Below are 20,931 nucleotides of genomic sequence, written 5' to 3' on the forward strand. Positions count from 1 at the left end.
AGCTCCGAAATACACTTCAAAAGGAACGCTTGGCTCTCAGCAGGAGAAGAGTAATTACAGAGAGAAGAAACGATCTCATAGGATATAGAACGTCTGATCGTCCATCACCTTTCCTCAGTAGCTACATAATTTCCAAATGAAATGTAACAATGGAGGTGCATTTATAATTATCATAGCAATTCTTTCTGTGCCAAAGCTGGTAAAATCAAATGTTACTAAGCTATTTTCTCTCCCAAGTCGAATGTTCTTCATTCATAAGAATAGAATGAATCAGGAAAATACCATCCCGATAATCAGCTCCATCTATGGGCCGTAATGTGGTATTTTCCTTATTCACTCTATTCCTAGGCCACTGGATGGCGCTGATGATCATAAATAGGTAAATATATATTTTTTTTGACTATGATCATCAGCTCCATTGCCGGGACAAGGGGTGAGCAAGAGGGGCGGCTGCCCTGGGCACAGTGGGGATTTGGAAGGTTGTGCTAGAAGGGGTGATTTCAAGGGGGGATTTATACTAGGAGGGTGGATTTGTGTTAATAAGGGGGATTGGGGGGGGGGGTAGTGCTGGGAGATGTATAGATTAGTGTTAAAAACAATTTGGGGGCAATTGGGATTTTTGCTGACACATAATGCTCATACCTTTGGGGGGGGGGGGGGGGTCTGTTTGCCATCTTTGCTCTGGGCACTGATCAGCTCCATCTAGTGTCCACAATGATTCCTGATTCACTCTATTCTTGTGCCACTAGATGGAGCTGATGATCACAAATAGATGTTTTGTTCGCTATGATCATCAGCTCCATCTAGTGGCCGCAATGGTGTATTTCCCTGATTCACTCTATTCTTGTGCCACTAGATGGCGCTGATGATCATAAATAAATGTTTTGCTCTCTATGATCATCAGGTCCATCTAGTGGCCGTAATGGAGTATTTTCCTGATTCACTCTATTTATAAGCCACTAGATCAGGGGGTCTCAAACAGTGGCCCTCCAGCTGTTTTAAAACTACAAGTCCCTTGAGGCCTTGCAAGGCTGACAGTTACAAGCATAACTCCCACAGGCAGAGGCATGATGGGACTTGTAGTTTTGCAACAGCTGGAGGGCCACCAGTTTGAGAACCCCCTGCACTAGATGGAGCTGATGATCATAAATACATGCTTTGCTCTCTATGATCATCAGCTCCATCTAGTGGCTGTAATGGGGTAGTTTCCTGATTCACGCTATTATATTGCCACTAGATGGAGCTGATGATCATAAATAGATGTTTCTTTTCACTATGATCATCAGATCCAGGGTCAGGACAAGGGGTGGGCAAGAGGGATGGCCGCCCTGGGTACAGTGGGAATTCAGAAGGTTGTGCTAAAAGGAGTGATTTTGATGGGGGATTTGTACTAGGAGGATTGATTTGTGTTAGGATTGAGGGGGGGGGGGGGGGTAGTGCTGGGAGATGCACAGATTAGTGCTAAAAAAAATGTTTGGGCAGATGGGATTTTTGCTGACACATAATGCTCATACCATTATGGGGGGGGGGGGGGGTTCCATTTGGCATCTTCGCCCTGGGCACTAGATGGCCTTGTCCCATCACTAGGGCACTGGGCACTGATCAGCTCCATCTACTGTCCACAATATGGTATTTTCCTGATTCACTCTATTCTTGTGCCACTAGATGGAGCTGATGATCATAAATAAATGTTTTGCTCACTATGACCATCAGCTCCATCTAGTGGCTGCAATGTGGTATTTTGCTGATTCACTCTATTATAATAAATACAGTGGAACCTTGGATTACGAGCATAATCCATTCCAGAAAAATGCTTGTAATCCAAAGCAATTGCATATCAAAGCAATATTCCCCATAGAAGTCAATGGAAATGAAGATAATTAGTTCCACATTGACTTTTATTGCAATGCAATACCGCATGTGGCCAGAGGTTAGGGGAGGGGCGCCGGAGAGCCTCGGAAATACTCGGGGAGAGCTCGGCTGAACTCGGAAAGCCTCAGACAGGCTCGGAAACACCTGAGAACGGGGTATTTCCGAGTGTTTCCGAGTATTTCCGAGTCTTTCTGAGTATTTACGAGTGATTCCGAGTATTTCCGAAGCCCGTTCCGAGTGTCACCGGCGCCCCCCCAGCTCTGGCCAAATGTGGTACTGCACACCCCATTAGCTTTGCTCATTTTGCGAGACAACACTCACAAACCGAGTCAGAATAAAAAAAAAAAAGTTGCTCGTCTTTCAAAACGCTCGTTAACCTCGTTACTTGCTAACCAAGGTTCACGGATAGTGATTGGGGGGGGGGGGGGGGGCGAATCTGCCCAGGTTCAATAAGAATAGTGTGAAAAAGGAAAAAAAATACCGCATTATGGGCACTAGATGGAGCATTTATTTCCTATGAGCCTCAGCTCCATCTAGTGGCTAGAACGTGGTATTTTCCTGATTAATACTTTTTTTTTTTTTTTTATAAATGCAGAACATACATCCTGGAGAGAAAATAGCTTAGTGACATTTGATCTGACCGGCTTTGGCACAGGACTGGACATGTAGATCTTCAGGATTATTACCTCTGCCGGTAAAATACACAGGATAGAGGTGGGTGAATTTGCCGAGGTTTGGTTCCCCAAAGCGTTTGAGGAATCTTGTTCGAAAACTTGGGGATAGGCAAACCTAGAGGGACCTCCTATAAAAGCTGATGCTTGTTTGTTGAATTCTGCCCATTTTTAAGCGCTAAAATTCAAAATCTTGTAAAAATATGGAAATTATGTACCAATGCAAAAATAAATAAATAAATAAATATATATATCTGGAGAGCTGTGATGTCACTCCTGTGTAATATATCTTATATCAGGGGGCGGCGGTATATATAAAACTGTTGATATTTATTCTGTCTCGTTCTTTTCTCTTTGCTCTCCTGCCATGGAGGACATACCAGAAGAAGATGACCGCCCAGATTACCTCCATCTCTGCCCTTCCCGCTCTCCTATAAATATCAGGCGGCGTGTCGCTAGGCGCGCTCAGCGCCACTGAAACACGAGGCTGTCAGGACCAAGATAGCTCGAAGGAGAGGATAATCATTCAATTGCTTCCTTTGTCGTCATCTCCAAGGCTCGCTCCCCCGCCATCTGCCACATGTGCATTAAAAAAAGATTAGACATTGTATGGGGAAAACTGGCGGCACAATGGTCGGGAGGAAGCCGTATGGAAATCTTAATATCGGTGATAAATGCCGATTGATAAAACAAATCTTACGGGCAGAATCGGGACAGCCGAAGAGGGAACCTGTCACGGGAGGAGGAAATCTGAAAATTCTATCGGGCCGTCATGGTGGTTTCCTGGCCTCCTGAACCATCTCAGATGATGTGAAGTCCTTATCTGCGTTCTTCTCCTCGGAGTCGATGAAGTATCATGGCAGCCAGAACATACGCATTTCCAGGAATGGACTCTATTCAAGGGGAGGTAGGAGAGAGCCGATGGATACGGATCTTCATCTCCTTAAAAATAAGTCACCGATTGTTCCTACTGTATTGAGTTGGGTTTGGCAATGCTCCACAAAAGCAGGGGACCCCCCCCCAAGAAATGGGGACCATCCAATTTGAGAAACAGCTAAAGGCACCAAATGATTGGCTCAAGATTCCAAAGCCCTTTAAGTAATAACTGGAATACAAAAGGCAACTAATGTGTTTCGGGAGTCCCGACTTCATCAAGGCCTAAACAATGTAGCAAGAGTAGATCCAGGCGCAATCCCATAAATCATACCTCCTATCAGAGATAACGTTTCTATTCAGGGGATCTGCGAGAGCAGATCCGGGCCATCAATTGAATCATTTCTCCTGTCAAAGATACCATTTCTATTCAGAAGAATTGTTTTTGAGATATTTTACAATGTAGTTACTCTTGCTACATTGTTTCAGTCCTGCTGAAGGGGGATTTTTAGCCACTGAAACACGTTGGCACCTACTGTATGTATGTATGTAATAATGTAGCAAGAGCAAGCCCAAAACACAATCACGTGAATCATTTCTCCCATCAGAAATAACATTGCTATTCAGGAGATTACATTTTGAGCCAAATGACTCTTGCTACATTGTCTAAGCCCTGACGAAGGGGTATATGTGGCCCCTGAAACACAATGGCTGCCATTTGTAAGAGCAGGTCCAGGCACAATCACACAAATCATTTCTCCTGTCTGCTGCACATCGCCTTCTAATAAGGCTGTATAAAGACAGATCATACCTACAGGCTCTTTCCACTTGATGAAGTCATGTGATGTGTGACGTAACACGTAGGGTGGAGTCTGTAGAAGCGAGGACCGGAAGTGATGTCATACTAGTAAGAATGGCATCCCTGATCCCTGGATCAACTGTGGGTATAGGATTGTGTATATAGGATTTCATTTTTTTTTTATTTTTTTTAGTGGTTGAACCAGATGGACTTTTTATCGATGTAAGCAGTATTTTAAGCATAAATAAAGTGATTTTTAAGCATAATACACTATAGGGCTATCCTCTTAATTATTGTAGTAAAACATCTGCCTGTGCTCTTTGTCTCCGGTAAATGTGGACCTTTTATCTCTTACATAAAACTCTCCTGCTGCTGGCCAAGTTACACATATACAGTACAGAGAATACATTTGCAGTATCCTTATAGTCTGTCTATAGTATATTTGGGCCTAGCCTTGCTCATTAAAATTGTCCAGCTGCTGTTCAATTATAGATTGTACACACACACATAAATATATATATATATATATATATATATATATATATATATATATATATATATATATATATATATATATATATATATATATATATATACACACATTATTTTACCAAAAGTATTGTGACGCCTGCCTTCCTGCCTTTACACACTCATGAACTTTAATGGCATCCCAGTCTTAGTCCGTAGGGTTCAATATTGAGTTGGCTCCGCCCTTTGCAGCTATAACAGCTTCCACTCTTCTGGGAAGGCCGTCCACATGGTTTAGGAGGGTGTCTATGGCAATGTTTGACCATTCTTCCAGAAGTGCATTTGTGAGGTCAGGCACTGATGTTGGACGAGAAGGCCTGGCTCACGGTCTCCGCTCTAATTCATTCTAAAGGTGTTCTATCGGGTTGAGGTCAGGACTCTGTGCAGGCCAGTCAAGTTTCTCCACCCCAAACTCGCTCATCCATGTCTTTATGGACTTTGCTTTGTACACTGGTCTAAATCATTCGGTGGAGGATGGATTATGATGGGGGCTTGTTTTTCAGGGGTTGGGTTTGGCCCCTTAGTTGCAGTGAAGAGAACTCTTAAGGCGTCAGCATACCAAGACATTTTGGACAATTTCATGCTCCCAACTTTGTGGGAACACTTTTGGGATGACCCCTTCCACACCAGTGCACAAAGCAAGGTCCATAAAGACATGGATGAGCGAGTTTGGGGTGGAGGAACTCGACTGGCCTGCACAGAGTCCTGACCTCAACCCCCTAGAACACCTTTGGGATGAATTATAGAGGAGACTGTGAGCCAGGCCTTCTTGTCCAACATCAGTGCCTGACCTCACAAATGCCCTTCTGGAAGAATGGTCAAACATTGGCGTCCTAAAACTTTTGCTAATATAGTATATATATATATATATATATATATATATATATATATATATATATATATATAAATATATGTGTGTGTGTGTGCGCAATCTACAAGCGAACAGCAGCTGGGCAATTTTAATGAGCAAGACTAGGCCCAAAGATACTATAGACAGGCTATAAGGATACTGCAGAGGATACAGAAATGTATCCTCTGTACTGTATATGTGTAACTTGGACAGCAGCAGGAGAGTTTTATGTAAGAGATAAAAGGTCCACATTTACCGGAGACAAAGAGTACAGGCATATATATATATATATATATATATATATATATATATATATATATATATATATATATATTCTGCAAGCAGTCTTTTAAAGGAACATAATCAAATACCTGTATGGGAAGCATCAGATGGAATCACATTTCAGGGCTCCTGTAGCTCTAGGCCAGTGATGGTGAACCTTGGCACCCCAGATGTTTTGGAACTACATTTCCCATGATGCCCAACTGCTTTGCAGAGTGCATGAGCATCATGGGAAATGTAGTTCCAAAACATCTGGGGTGCCAAGTTTCGCCATCACTGCTCTAGGCCATGAAGATATTTTCATCCAAGCTGAGTAGGCCCAGCTTTCACTGCCTAGAGATGACTACAGAGCCCACGGGTGAGTGAAGGGCAGCTTCCACCTGCAGGTTCTCACACAGGCCAGGTGACAGGTTCCCTTGACTGTATAAAACATTCCAGAACAGACGGGTGCTCACCAGGGCGCACAGCAGGTCCACGGCCTCCAGTATGAGTTCCTGATGGCCGATCCGGGTGACTCCAAGCTCCTCCAGCTCCTGGTGGGTGATGTGTAGTAGCTGCTCCCCGTTGATCTTCTCCCGCTCAAAGTTTTTGATGTATTGCTGCAAGCAGTCATCCAGCCCTGCGGAGGAGAAGAAGATGGTGAGGACGGTTATACAGGGAGAGGTCCAATGGGCATAAATCACATCGGGCCGTCGTTAAAGAAAAACTCAGTTAAAGCCAACCACACACGTCCAATAATGTTCCCGAGAGATAAGAACCCGTCTTCTATCAACTCTGATCTGTTACTGCTTTGTTTTTTGTTTTTTTACCATGAAACATTGTCTCCTTTTTATAGAACTTTTCTAGAGGGCCAATACAGGAGACACAGAGAACATCTCCAGAAGACCTTTCACCAAAGATGTTGCAGAGAATTATCATCGCCCTAAACCCGGAGAGATCCATTGTTCTCATTGGAGGAGGGGGGTGGATCTCTTCATAAGGTGGTCCTTCAAGTTGGCCATTGGGCTGCCTACAGGATAGTCCTGATATGGCCCAACGGCCAACCGTGAGCCAATCACACACAAGCAGGAAATGATGTTTCTGGGGAGTGTGGTCAGTACACATTCTGTGTGCAGAGCGCCTCCAGGTGGCCACATTGCATTTACAGAAAATGACAGCGGCTGCAGATTGGAAAGGAAAGGAAATTTCTAATAACATTCAATTACAAAGTGACAATATGTAGCAATTGTATACGCTAGATTAATTTTTCTTTATTAGCTTTTTTTTTTCTCCACGAAAGTGGAGTTACCCTTTAAATTTGCTACTATTGTAATTTCGGAAAGTCAGATACATCCGAAATTTGCAAATAACGGAAAAATTTGCCCGCACACGTCTAATTAACTGGGTGAGCATGATTTTTTCAGTTTTTTTTTTTTTTTATATATAAATTTATATATTTATATATATATATATATATATATATATATATATATATATATATATATATATATATATATATATATATATATATATATATATATTTTGTATATTTACATTTTTTTTTTTACTTCAAAAAACTTTATTGCCATCACAAGGGGGCTAACAAGCTGCTGCTCCCAATTTGACATCAGCGTGAGTACAGGTGCGATCTCCTCCCACTCGGCCTCCTGATACCATTTCCTGCGGTCCCACACACTCCAAGACATACCGAGAAAAAGTGATCAGGTGGCTCTACTGCTGCCGGATCACTTTTACATGACAGTCAGCTGGAGAGAATATCGGGACTGAGGATTAAGATGCAGGACTGTCCCAGGCAAATCCGGGACACAGCATTGGCGGGACAGAGGGTCAAAATGCAGGACTGTGCCAGGCAAATCCAGGAAACAGCATTGGCGGGACAGAGGGACAAAATGCGGGACTGTCCCAGGCAAATTCAGGACACAGCATTGGCGGGACAGGGGGTCAAAATGCGGGACTGTCCCAGGCAAATCCGGGACACAGCATTGGCGGGACAGAGGGTCAAAATGCGGGACTGTCCCAGGCAAATCCGGGACACAGCATTGGCGGGACAGAGGGTCAAAATGCAGGACTGTGCCAGGCAAATCCAGGAAACAGCATTGGCGGGACAGAGGGACAAAATGCGGGACTGTCCCAGGCAAATTCAGGACACAGCATTGGCGGGACAGGGGGTCAAAATGCGGGACTGTCCCAGGCAAATCCGGGACACAGCATTGGCGGGACAGAGGGTCAAAATGCAGGACTGTCCCAGACAAATCCGGGACACAGCATTGGCGGGACAGAGGGTCAAAATGCTGGACTGTCCCAGGCAAATCCGGGACACAGCATTGGTGGAACAGAGGATCAAAATGCGGGACTGTCCCAGGCAAATCCGGGACACAGCATTGGCGGGACAGAGGGTCAAAATGCAGGACTGTCCCAGGCAAATCCGGGACACCATATTGGCGGGACAGAGGGTAAAAATACAGGACTGGTCCAGGCAAATCCGGGACACAGCATTGGCGGGACAGAGGGTCAAAATGCTGGACTGTGCCAGGCAAATCCAGGACATAGCATTGGCAGGACAGAGGATCAAAATGCGGGACTGTCCCAGGCAAATCCTGGACACAGCATTGGCGGGACAGAGGGTCAAAATGCTGGACTGTCCCAGGCAAATCCGGGACACAGCATTGGCGGGACAGAGGGTCAAAATGCTGGACTGGTCCAGGCAAATCCGGGACACAGCATTGGCGGGACAGAGGGTCAAAATGCTGGACTGGTCCAGGCAAATCCGGGACATTAGCATTGACGGGACAGAGTGTCAAAATGCTGGACTGTTCCAGGCAAATCCGGAACACAGCATTGGCGGGACAGATGGTCAAAATGCGGGACTGTCCCAGGCAAATCCGGAACAAGCATTGGCGGGACAGAGGGTCAAAATAAAGGACTGTCCCAGGCAAATCCGGGACACAGCATTGGCGGGACAGAGGATCAAAATGCAGGACTGTCCAAGGCAAATCCGGGACACAGCATTGGTGGGACAGATGGTCAAAATGCGGGACTGTCCCAGGCAAATCCGGAACATTAGCATTGACGGGACAGAGGATCAAAATGCAGGACTGTCCAAGGCAAATCCGGGACACAGCATTGGTGGGACAGATGGTCAAAATGCAGGACTGTCCCAGGCAAATCCGGGACACAACAGGAAGTTACTGGCAGAAACTTTGTAGCAAATTTAAAAAAAAAAAGATTGTACACGGGGAGACGGGATACCACACACACTGAAAACGACATTTTTGGGTTTACACTTTAAATTTTGCACAACATCGATGGAAAGCGGACGCACTCAACGCCACTTAACGAAAAGTCTAAAAATTGCGTCTAGACTGGGAATTATCATCAGCCGTTCCCTAGGAGGCGGCGGAATTCTCCGGAGAATTAAGGAATCATGTTTACGATAAATGTCAACAGGACACTCAGCCGCACTCAGCGCTGGAGAGGGAGACATTTCCAACTAATTCCCAAACCGGAGATTTAACCCCGTAATTGCCTCGCGCTCCGAAGCCGCGGCGTCGTTCGGCTGCTCCGGCGATGATTTACGGCCTCGCGGTTTCGTCGGTCGTTTTTTTTTAAACGAAGGCGCATTTAGCTCTTCATTACCATAAAAGCGTTTCTCCTGTTAAGCTGACAATTTGGGAAAAATTGCGATCTCATTTCAGGACTGATAAATGGCTAAATATGAAGTAAACTCCTCATCAAGCGAGACGCGCTCATTTGCATTTTCACAGTCGAGTTTTGAAGCCGAACGCCACGAATAATGACTCTATCTGGTGCATTGATGATCTGGTCACGACTACAGAGCAAGGAAGACGTTTTCAGAGCTGTATCGCAATGTAAAACAGATACGCCTGAAATATGGGGGAGGGGGGGGGTGCATAATAAAAGAGGACCTAGCATCAGATATTCAAACTAAATCCATAAATGTGTGAGCGTAATACTTCCCAGTATTCATTGCCTCTCACAGAGGTCCCAGCACTCCCCCCCCCCCCGACAATGCTTTCATCCACTTTACTCTCCAGAAGGACGGCACCATCTTTGTTCAGGGTCACCAACTATGTGCTAGTTTGAGATTTCAGCTCAGAAATGACATAATCATGCAAATATGTGCAGTCCTTGCCTGTGTTCACAAATGTCTAACACAGATCAGCCCCAGTAGCAGCCTCTCGCTTTGTGACTTGCTACAAAGATACAATGTTGCCATCTGATGAGTTCGGGACGGGGGGACGACAGGGAAATGCTATCATCACTGATGGAAACTCAATGACAGATGAAACATGTGTCTATAGGTAAGGGATAAAAGGTGGGTCTATGGGTGGAGGATGAAAGGTAGGTCATTGGGTGGAGGTTTAAAATGGGGTCTATGGGTGGGGGAAGAACGGGAGGTCTTTTAGTGGAGGATGAAACATGGGTCTTTGGGTGGGGGGTGAACAGCAGGTCTTTGGATGGAGGCTAGAAGGTAAGTCTTTGGGTGGAAGATGAAAGGTAGGTCTTTGGGTGGAAGATAAAAGGTAGGTCTATGGGTGGAGGATGAAAAGTGGGTCTATGGGTTGGGGGGGTGAAAAGCGGGTCTACAACGTATGAGGAGTAAAGGATGAGAGATGGGTCTATGGATGGGGGGATGAATGGTGGGGCTATGGGTGCGGGGTGAAAATTTGGTCTATGGGTGGAGGATGAAACATGGGTCTTTAGGCGGGGGATGAAAGGTGGGTCTATAGGTGGGGGATTAAAAGTGGGTCTATGGGTGGAGGAGGAAAGACAGGGCATTGGGTGGAGGTTTAAAATGGGGTCTATGGGTGGGGGAAGAATGGGAGGTCATTTGGTGGAGGATGAAGCATGGGTCTTTGGGTGGGGGGTAAACAGCAGGTCTTTGGATGGAAGATGAAAGGTAGGTCTTTGGGTGGGGGGTGAAAGGTGGGTCTATCGGTGGAGGATGATAAGTGGGTCTATCAGTGGAGGAGGATAGGCAAGTCATTGGGTGGAGGAGGAAAGGTGAGCCTATGAGTAAAGTATTAAACATAGCTCTATTGGGTGTTGGATAATTGGTGGGTCTATGGGAGGGGGGTAATGGTGGATCTATGGGTGGAAGATGAAAACTGGGTCTATAGGTGAAGGAGGAAAGGCAGGTCATTGGGTGGAGGATGAAACATGGGTCTGTGGTGGGAGATAAAAAGTGGGTCTATGGGTGGAGGAGCAAAGGCAGGTTCGTTGGATGGAGGATGTAAGGTCTGTCTATAGATGGGGGATGAATGGGGGGTTTTAAGGGTGGGAGATGAAAAAGTGGGTCTATGGGTGGAAAATGAAAGGAAGGTCATTGGGTGGTGAATGAGAAGAGGCTCTATGGGTGGAGGAGGAAAGGAAGGTACTTGGGTTGAGAAATGGCAGGTTGTTGGATGGAGGATGAAAAGTGAGTCTATGAGTAGAGGATGAAAAGTTGGTCAAAGAGCGGAGGAGAAAGGAGGGGAGGAGAAAGGAGGGTCTATGGGTGGAGGATGAAAGGTAGGTCTTTGGGTGGAGGAGGAAAGGCAGGTCTTTGGGTGGAGGATGTAAGGTCTGTCTTTAGATGGGGATGAATGGGGGGGTTTTAAAGGTGGGAGATAAAAAGTGGGTCTATGGGTGGAAAATGAAAGGAAGGTCATTGGGTGGTGAGTCTATGAGTAGGGGATTAAAAGTTGGTCAATGGGTGGAGGAGAAAGGAGGGTCTATGGGTGGAGGATGAAAGGCAGGTCTTTGCGTGAAGGATTAAAAGCAGGTCTTTGGGTGGAGGATTAAAGGTAGGTCAATAAGTGGAGGATGAAAAGTGAGTCTGTGAGTAGGGGATGAAAAGCTGGTCAATGCGTGGAGGAAAAAGGAGAGTCTATTGGTGGAGGATGAAAGGTAGGTCTATGGGTGGAGGATGAAATGTAAGTCTTTGGGTGAAGGATTAAAAACAGGTATTTGGGTGGAGGATTAAAGGTAGGTCAATAGGTGGAGGATGAAAAGTGAGTCTATGAGTAGGGGATGAAAAGTTGGTCAATAGGTGGAGGAGAAAGGAGGGTCTATGGGTGGAGGAGAAAGGAGGGTCTATGGGTGGAGGAGAAAGGAGGGTCTCTGGGTGGAGGAGAAAGGAGGGTCTATGGGTGGAGGAGAAAGGAGGGTCTATGGGTGGAGGATGAAAGGTAGGTCTTTGGGTGGAGAATGAAAGGCAGGTCTTTGGGTGGAGGATTAAAGGTAGCTCAATAGATGGAGGATGAAAGTGAGTCTATGAGTAGGGGATGAAAAGTTGGTCAATAGGTGGAGGAGAAAGGAGGGTCTATGGGTGGAGGAGAAAGGAGGGTCTCTGGGTGGAGGAGAAAGGAGGGTCTATGGGTGGAGGAGAAAGGAGGGTCTATGGGTGGAGGATGAAAGGCAGGTCTTTTGGTGGAGGATGAAAGGCAGGTCTTTGGGTGGAGGATTAAAGGTAGGTCAATAGGTGGAGGATGAAAAGTGGGTCTATCAGTGGAGGACAGGAAAGTCATTGGTTGGAGGAGGAAACGTGGGTCTATGGATGGAGGTTAATTGGTGGGTCAATGGGTCAAGAATGAAAGGTGAAGAAGTATGTAAAGCCCGGTGCCTGTGCAGTCAAGGAAACCACCTTAGTCCTAGTCCTTAAGATGGCCGTGGCCCCTTACATCTAAAACATACACAGCCCAAAATACAGTAATTCCTGATTGACTATACTCAATCAATAGACAGCATCCAACCTGGAGAGGGAATAGCCTTGTAACATTCGATTTTGCTGGCATTCAGAAAGAACGAATGTACACGCCGTTTCGGGCGAATCGCTCGCCCTGTAATGTGAAACATTCAAGGACTTTTTCAAGTCCTCCCGTGTAATTCTCACACTAAAGGGTCACTTTTCTATAAAGGCAGATCTTGTCCTCCATCCTGGAAGAAGAGCGAATTAACGGAGTGAATCCCACCGCATTTTCCATCACAGGAAGACATCGGGGGTGTATAATTTCCAGAAAATTATAAAGGACACTCGGATTGTAATGAATGCGCGGGATAGCAGAAGCGGGAAGCCTGAAAGGTCAGCGGATTTGTCTTTGTCACCCGTGTTCCCGGGACTGATAATCATGTTAGTTCGGGACGCGCTCTCCGCGCTGCACGGGACAATGCTCCGGAGTGCGGTACACGTTGTGCGGCCGAGTCGCCGGCTCCCACCGCGGCGGTGATACGGAGTACGGAGCGGGGCGCGCTGACGTTGATTTATGAGATGCTGAGGACTGAAGAAAGATTGTGAATTGGCCTGTGAAGCCATCTTCCCGAGTGGCGGATAGATCTGCCACCAGGACGTCCAACGGGGACATTTTATATTTTTTGTTACATTGTTCCTACGTTTTTTTCCCAGCGAACTCCGAATTTATCCCTTCCGCTTTTCCCAACATTGCCCCTCGTTATAAAAAAATATACTATTTATAGAACAAGAACCTGTTTTAAAAAAGTCCGGGTGAATCCGGGAACATTTGACCCCAGATGTTTGATAGAAGAGATGAAGTTCAGATTACACACCAAGCTGAATGATTGGGAAGGACTCATTTCCCAATTCCCATCATCTATGTTCCCGTCATTTGTAAAATAGATCTGCTATGAGGACGGCGAATGCGGATATTTAATTCTTTTATAAATGGTTCCTACCAGCAGACTCCGTTTCATCAATAGCCAAACCTCACTTTCTGCTTTTCCCAGAATTGTCCCCCCTTTTTGTATAAATTATTGAATAGGGACCCTTTAAAAAGTCCGGGTGAGTCCAGGAACATTTGACCCCAGATGTGTGATATGATATAAAGCTCAGATTACACACCAAGCTGAACGAATGAGAAGGTCTTGTTTCCCGTCATCTATGATACTGCAAAACTTTATTAGTTGGGTGTCCACTCACAGCCCACATGGGCTCTGCTCCTTTCTCCATATAAGAAAGAAGCAGAGCCCATGTGGACTATAAACTCTCCGGAAAAGAGTTTATAGTGTGTTTAAGACCAAAATCAAATATATAATATACTGCAGCTTATCGGTCCTTAGATGTGGTGGCTGCATTTGTTTTCTTTTTCATTTTTTTTCCCCTTTTTATCTCATTTAGAGATCCTTCCAATAACATACGTCCTATGCTAGGGTGACCACGCTCACTCATGGTAATGTATCTATGGGGGAGCAGAGTTGCCTCCCTAGCGTAGGACCAGGGCCGGGACAAGGGGTGGGCAGGAGGGGACGGCTGCCCTGGGCGCAATAGTTTGCTGTAGATATGGGGGTGCCATCCTTTTGCTACAAGGCTGATGAGAATAGTGACAGCGGCATCATAACCCCGTCAGGCCAGAGCTAAGAGAGGAAAGGAGAGCAGAGCCGGGAAGTGGTGCAGGCTGTGTCCTCCCTCCCCCTCCTACCAGTGCCAGTGCAGCGCTCCTGTATTCAGAAGCCGGCAGCGGTAATCACAGACACACATGCTGGCAGGAGAGGAGAGGGAGCACAGCCCACCCCACAGAAGTGTCCAGGACAGAGCCGGGAGTGGAGAAGAGAGGAGGCGGGGCTGTGCTTTCTCTCCCTCCTGTCAGTGCAGCGCTCCTGTAGCATGTAAACACAGCTGCCAGCTCTGCAGTTGCACCGACAGCTCAGAACTGTCTTCTGTTATCCTACACCCCCCCCCCCCCCATGTCCTCCCCATACTGGGGGCGCAGTTTGGAATCTTTGCCTTGGGCACTGGATGATCTTGTCCCAGTATTGCGTAGGACTACAGAACACCTTCCTCTCCATTATTACATACCAGAGAGGGGGGGGGGTGTTCTGTAGTCCTCAGAGATAGTTGATAACAGTTTAACAGATAACAGTGTAGCAGGGGAAGTTTTCAGCTCACAAGATTTCTGGCAGGATCAGCGGGTATTTTATTTTTACACCAATCAAACAGATATAACAAAACACTTCCAATAATATACATAACAGGCTAAAGGGGATCAAATAAGAAGATAGCTTTGCATGCACTTTAATTGTAGAGTTTGGGGGTGAGAGAACAACAGTGGCCGTGAGTGGAGCATTACTGCAATAATCCCCCCTTCCTGCTGTGTTAAGGCAGCTCCTTACAGACTTTCAATTAGAGAGAGACAGTCTGAAAGCAAACAGCTGCTGCTGTATTCTCTCTTTGGAAAACCCATCATACTCTGACACCATTGAACCCCCACCCCCATTTTATGGAAGCGGACACAGATCTGTGAGTCTCATTGATTCAGAGAGGAGGCGGAGCCGTATGGACTTTTAATTGGAGAGAGACGGTCTGAAAGCAAACAGCTGCTGCTGTGTTCTCTCTTTGGCAAAAAACACCAGTGACCCCCCCCCATTATATGGAAGTGGACACAGATCTGTATGTCTTGTTGACTGTGAGAGGAGGCGGATCCATACAGACTTTCAATTAAAGAGAGACAGTCTGAAAGCAAACAGCTGACGTTGAATTTTTTCTTTGGCAAACCCATTGCACTCGGTGACACCGGTGACCCCCCAGATTATGGAAGCAGACACAGATCTGTGAGTCTTGTTGGTTGAGAGCGGAGGCAGATCTGTATAAGTCGAAAAATGCAGCCTGATAAGTAAATTAGCAAGTAGTAAGAGGCATCGATTGAATTCAGCACTTTATAAATGTAACAGTGAGGGACGTATTGACAAAACAGCGGTCAACCCCCGGCACACTTTGCAGAACTAAATCTGACCAGATTTTCCGGCTGTAAGCTACAAAGTGAATCAGCACCGGGTCCTAAAGTGCAATGTTCCTGTATGTAGAGGAGGGATGAGTGAGACGAATGTGTACAGTGGGGGCCAAGCGGGATCGAACGTCTGCCTATCAGTGGGGAGTTGGTTATAAACTCAGTGACCTGGGTCTGCTGTGTATATATCTTGTTTTTTTTATTTTTTTTTATTATTATTATTATTATGAGCAAAGTATATTTTTATCACTCATTGCTTTTACTATAATGATCATTAGCCTCTCGTTCACACCCGAGCGATGTGTCACATGTTTCCAGAAGCGTGACAAGCTCGATAATTATTTCTATTGGGGCCCATTCATATCTGAGCGATGTGCTGCCAGCTGTCGAGCCAAACCGCGTTTAAAAACGTGTGTAAAAGGTCCACGTAAAACACTGCTTCAAAAACGCCTGAAGACGCATGCGCCCCAAAGGGGGGAACTTATCTGCGAGCTTCCTCCAGTCTGGACCCAGGAACCGGGTATTGTAGCTGAGCATTCAAGACTAGCCGACAACAGCTTCGGTGCAAACTGGAACTCTCTTTACTGAAAGCTCACCCAGAATTTCTAGCACAGAAGATCAGGTGGAATCTGATCACATGACCCTAACAATGCAAAACTGTAAACAGGAATATAATTAGCCACTTCCTGACCGGGCACATTTTTTTGCGATACGGCGCTGCGTCGCTTTAACCGACAACTACGCGGTCGTGCGACGTTGCACCCAAACAAAATTGACGCCCTTTTTTTTCCCCACAAACGGAGCTTTCTTTTGGTGGTATTTGATCACCTCTGCGGTTTTTATTTTTTGCGCTATAAACAAAGAAAGACGGACTATTTTTAAAAAAAAAAAAGCAATATTTTTTAGGTAATAAATATCCCCAAAAAATATATTAAAAAAACGAATTTCTTCCTCAGTTCAGGCCCGATTTGTATTCTTCTACATATTTCTGGTAAAAAAAAAAAAAATCGCAATAAGCGTATATTGATTGCGCAAAAGTTATAGTGTCTACAAAATAGGGGATAGATTTATGGCATTTTTATTATTATTATTATTTTTTACTAGTAATGGCAGGGATCTGCGATTTTTATCGGGACTGCGGCATTGCGTCGGACAGATCGGACACTTCTGACACTATTTTGGGACCACTGACATTTATACAGCGATCAGTGCTATAAAAATGCTCTGATTACTGTGTAAATGTCACTGGCAGGGAAGGGGTTAAACACTAGGGGGCGATCAAGGGGTTAATTGTGTTCCCTAGGGAGTGATTCTAACTGTGGGGGGGGGGGACTGCCTGGGGGAGGAGAGCGATTGTTGTTCCTAAGCATTAAAACGGAGATCTATCTGTGTACATTGACAGATCTCCGTTCTCTCCTTCTCAGGAGCAATCACGAGTAGCTGGCGACCATCGGGGGGGCCACCGGTCCACGCGCACGAGCTCCTATGTTACGCCGTGGGTGCACGCCCTATACTCCTTAAAGCTCCCGCTGTACGGCTACGCGTTTTGTGCAGGAGTGCCATTCTGCTGGCGGGCGGTCGGCGTTAACATAACTAAGGTACAGACAACATATACATTATAAGGGGTTGTACAGGCAGAAGGTGCATTCTATGCATTAAGATAAAAAGTTGTGCAGCAGCCTCCCCCAATACTTACCTGAGTTCCATCTCTATCCAGCGATGTCTACGAATCCCTCAGCCATCCCAGGACTTTCCCTCCCGATAGGCTGAGACACAGCAGCGGGCGCCATTGGCTCCCGCTGCTGTCAATCAAACTCAGTCAGCCAATTAGGAAAGAAAGGGGGCGAGGCGGGGCGCGGCTCTGTGTCTAAATGGACACAAGGAGTTGTGATTCAGCTCGGGTTCCCCCATAGCAAGCTTCTTGCTGTGGGGGCACTCAGCGGGGGGGGGGGGGGGGTTGGAGAGCAGAAGAGGGACCCGAGAAGAGGAGGATCCGGGCTGCTCTGTGCAAAACCAACTGCACAGAGGGGTGAAGTACAACATGTTTGTTATTTTTAGTTTTTAAAAAAAAATAAGACTTTACAATCACTTTAAGCTAATTAAACAACTAGCCACCTAGGTGATTCAGTGCCCACCCAGACCGTTCGGGCACCAAGCCCACAACCCTGGATACAAAGTACGCTACACATTATCATCAGCAGAATCATCCCACAATGGTTCCATAACAAGGTAAAGTGGTCACAATATTAATCACGTCTCCAAGAGATGATCAGACAGACAGAAACAATAGGTGACTCAATTAACAATGGGAATGCACACCTAGGAGTTATCCTGACTATATCAGCAGGATAACAGCCGCCGAGATCGGTGGTGCGGTGTGTCAGTCTGGCACACCGCTACACCTATCTCGGTAAAGAGCCTCCGACGGAGGCTCTTTACCACGTGATCAGCCGTGTCCGATCGTTGATCGGCTTTTCCTCACTCGCTTCTGACAGACGGGAGTAGAGGAGAGCCGATCGGCGGCTCTCCTGAAAGGGGGGGTCTGCGCTGATTGTTTATCAGCGCAGCCCCCCCCCTCTGATGCCCACACTACACCACCAGGGAAGCACCTAACATGTGGATGGCCAGGTACATCCCCCATGGCCATCCACATGTGCAAATCAATGCCCAACATATGCCAATCAGTGCCCACAAATGGGCACTGACTGGCACCTCTATGGCACAAATAAAATCAGTGATGCCCAGAAATGCCACCCATCAGTGTCATCAGTGCCACCCATCAGTGTCCATCAGTGTCATCTATCAGTGCCCATCCGTGCCACCTATCAGTGCCCATCCATGCCACCTCAGTGCCACTCATAAGTACCCATTAGTGCCACCCATAAGTACCCATCAGTGCCACCTACGAGTGCCCAGTGCCGCCTATGAGTACCTAGTGCCGCCAATGAGTGCCCATCAGTGCCACCTATGAGTGCCCATCAGCGCCGTATACCAGTGCCCATCATCAGTGCCACCTCATCGCTGCCCATCAGCCATATCAGTGCCCTTCACTGAAGAAGAAAACTTACTTTATTACAAAAATTTTTAACAGAAACAAAGAAAAATTTTTTTTTTTTTTTTCAAAATTTTCGGTCTTTTTTTATTTGTTGCGCAAAAAATAAAAACCGCAGAGGTGATCAAATACCACCAAAAGAAAGCTCTATTTGTGGGAACAAAATGATAAAAATGTCCTATGTGTACAGTGTTGTATGACCGCGTAATTGTCATTCAAATTGCAACAGCGCTGAAATCTGAAAATTGGCCTGGGCAGGAAGGGGGTGTTGAAGTGGCACGAACCCACCGCGGGAGTCTCCACCAGGGACCCAAACTGCCAGAGAAATAAAAAAACTTCTTCCAACTGTATATTTAAAGAGTAACTCCACTTTTGTTGAGGAAACCCTCCCCCCCACCCCCCGGGTGATCTCTGTACATTGCAGGGATTGTAACAAACTTTGATTTCGACCTTTTTGTTACTATGAAGAACTCGCTGTTTGTTTCTCTGTGTCCATGTGAAGAGTGAATGGGAGGGGTTTCATAATTATCAATCAGCTGCTACACCTGCAGGGCTCTAATGAGGAAAATTCCAGGGTCTGCATCCCTTTAAAGCGGAGTTCCAGGCAAAAAGACAACTTGGTCTTAAACAGACCGAGTCTGAAGTCTTCGCTGCCGGTTTCTCCTTACTTGCAATGCCAGCGCCTGCACCGATGGATGGATCAGCTTGGGGTGCCAGCATCGCGGGCTCCCTGGACAGGTAGGTATCCTTATATTAAAACTCAGCAGCTGCAGTATTTGTAGCTGCCGACTTTTAATTTTTTTTTTCCTCAGGCTGGAGCTCCGCTTTAAGATATGATTTCCTATTGGGAGTATCTCACCAAAAAAAAAAAAAAAAAATTTGCTGCAGGGGATGCCAAAAATCTGACTTGTATCTCAGTGCAGACTTCTGGGAAAAACAGTGAGCCAATCACACACAAGCAGGAAATGACATTCAATTACAATATTACTTTTGTCACAATTGTATACGCGATATTTTTTTTTGTTTGCTATTTTTTTTTTTTTCCCGTGAAAGTGAAGTTACCCTCTAACAGACCAAACGGGAGCAAATAAGAAGAGGTCACTGTCGGCGGTTTACTACGGGGTGAAGGATGGGAGGAGAGAACGAGAGCGGCCGTGATTGGAGAATTAATGTAATAAACCCCTCCTCCCCTTCCTGCTGAGCTTAGACAGCTCTGTACTGATTATCAATTAGAGAGAGACAGTCTGAAAGCAAACCCAATGTACATGCGACTGCGACCTTCCACTGCCACCTACTTCATTCTGAGCTGGTTTTATGATATTTGTGATCACATTTCTCCTATTACTGTATTTATTGATCTTTCTGCTCATTCCGCCGCAGAGTCACAATGATTACACACACAATGTATCTGTTGGTCTCCGGCATTCTTTTTGCTCCACAGCTCATTGATCTTTCTGTAAGGTAATGTGAGTACAGTTGTTAGCATTATACTCTCCTGGACGCCATTGATTATTTTATTGTTTGTTTGTCCTTATGGTGTCTTTTTTTTAATATATAAAATTTCATAGTTTAATATTTTATTAGTCTCATGCTAATTATTCTAATCAAATATTTGGGTCTTTTTTGTTATATATATATATATATATATATATATATATATATATATATTTTTTTTTTTTTTTTTCTTTTCTTTTCTTTAGACGTGAGTTTGAATTCACTAGAACAGGCTAACGGGGAATTTCATGAATGTTACTGGGCTGCATGGAAACACGGGGTTCAGAGGAGACCCCAAGAATTATCAGTTTCCCCCGAGGGTGACCAAGAGGACATCTGGAAGTTGTGGGTCACAGAGTGACCACATGAAGGTGACATGACACGGGGCGACAGGAACACAAGTCAGAGTTTCTAGGAGTACTGGGGTGCTGGGATCTAAGGAAGACAATAAAGTCACTGGGAGCACTGGGGTGCTGGAATCACAGGAGAGTCAATGGGAGCACTGGGATCATAGGAGAGTCACTGGGAGCACTGGGATCACAGGAGAGTCACTGGGAGCACTGGGGTGCTGGGATCACAGGAGAGTCAATGGGAGCACTGGGGTGCTGGGATCACAGGAGAGTCAATGGGAGCACTGGGATCATAGGAGAGTCACTGGGAGCACTGGGGTGCTGGGATCACAGGAGAGTCAATGGGAGCACTGGGGTGCTGGGATCACAGGAGAGTCAATGGGAGCACTGGGGTGCTGGGATCACAGGAGAGTCAATGGG

At 45.9% G+C, this 20,931-nt stretch overlaps 1 protein-coding gene across 1 annotated transcript in view; it reads right to left on the bottom strand.

Annotated features, from left to right (window-relative positions):
* Positions 1–20,931, bottom strand: part of LOC141107389 (connector enhancer of kinase suppressor of ras 2-like) — a gene marked incomplete in the record, with an annotated part of 546,558 nt that overhangs the window by 365,642 nt on the left and 159,985 nt on the right. The window contains 1 exon segment of the mRNA XM_073598089.1: positions 6,331–6,494. Coding sequence (XP_073454190.1) covers positions 6,331–6,494 — 164 coding nt within the window.

This window comes from Aquarana catesbeiana, linkage group LG09, assembly GCF_042186555.1.
Source record: "Aquarana catesbeiana isolate 2022-GZ linkage group LG09, ASM4218655v1, whole genome shotgun sequence".
NCBI classification, from domain to species: Eukaryota; Metazoa; Chordata; class Amphibia; order Anura; family Ranidae; genus Aquarana; species Aquarana catesbeiana.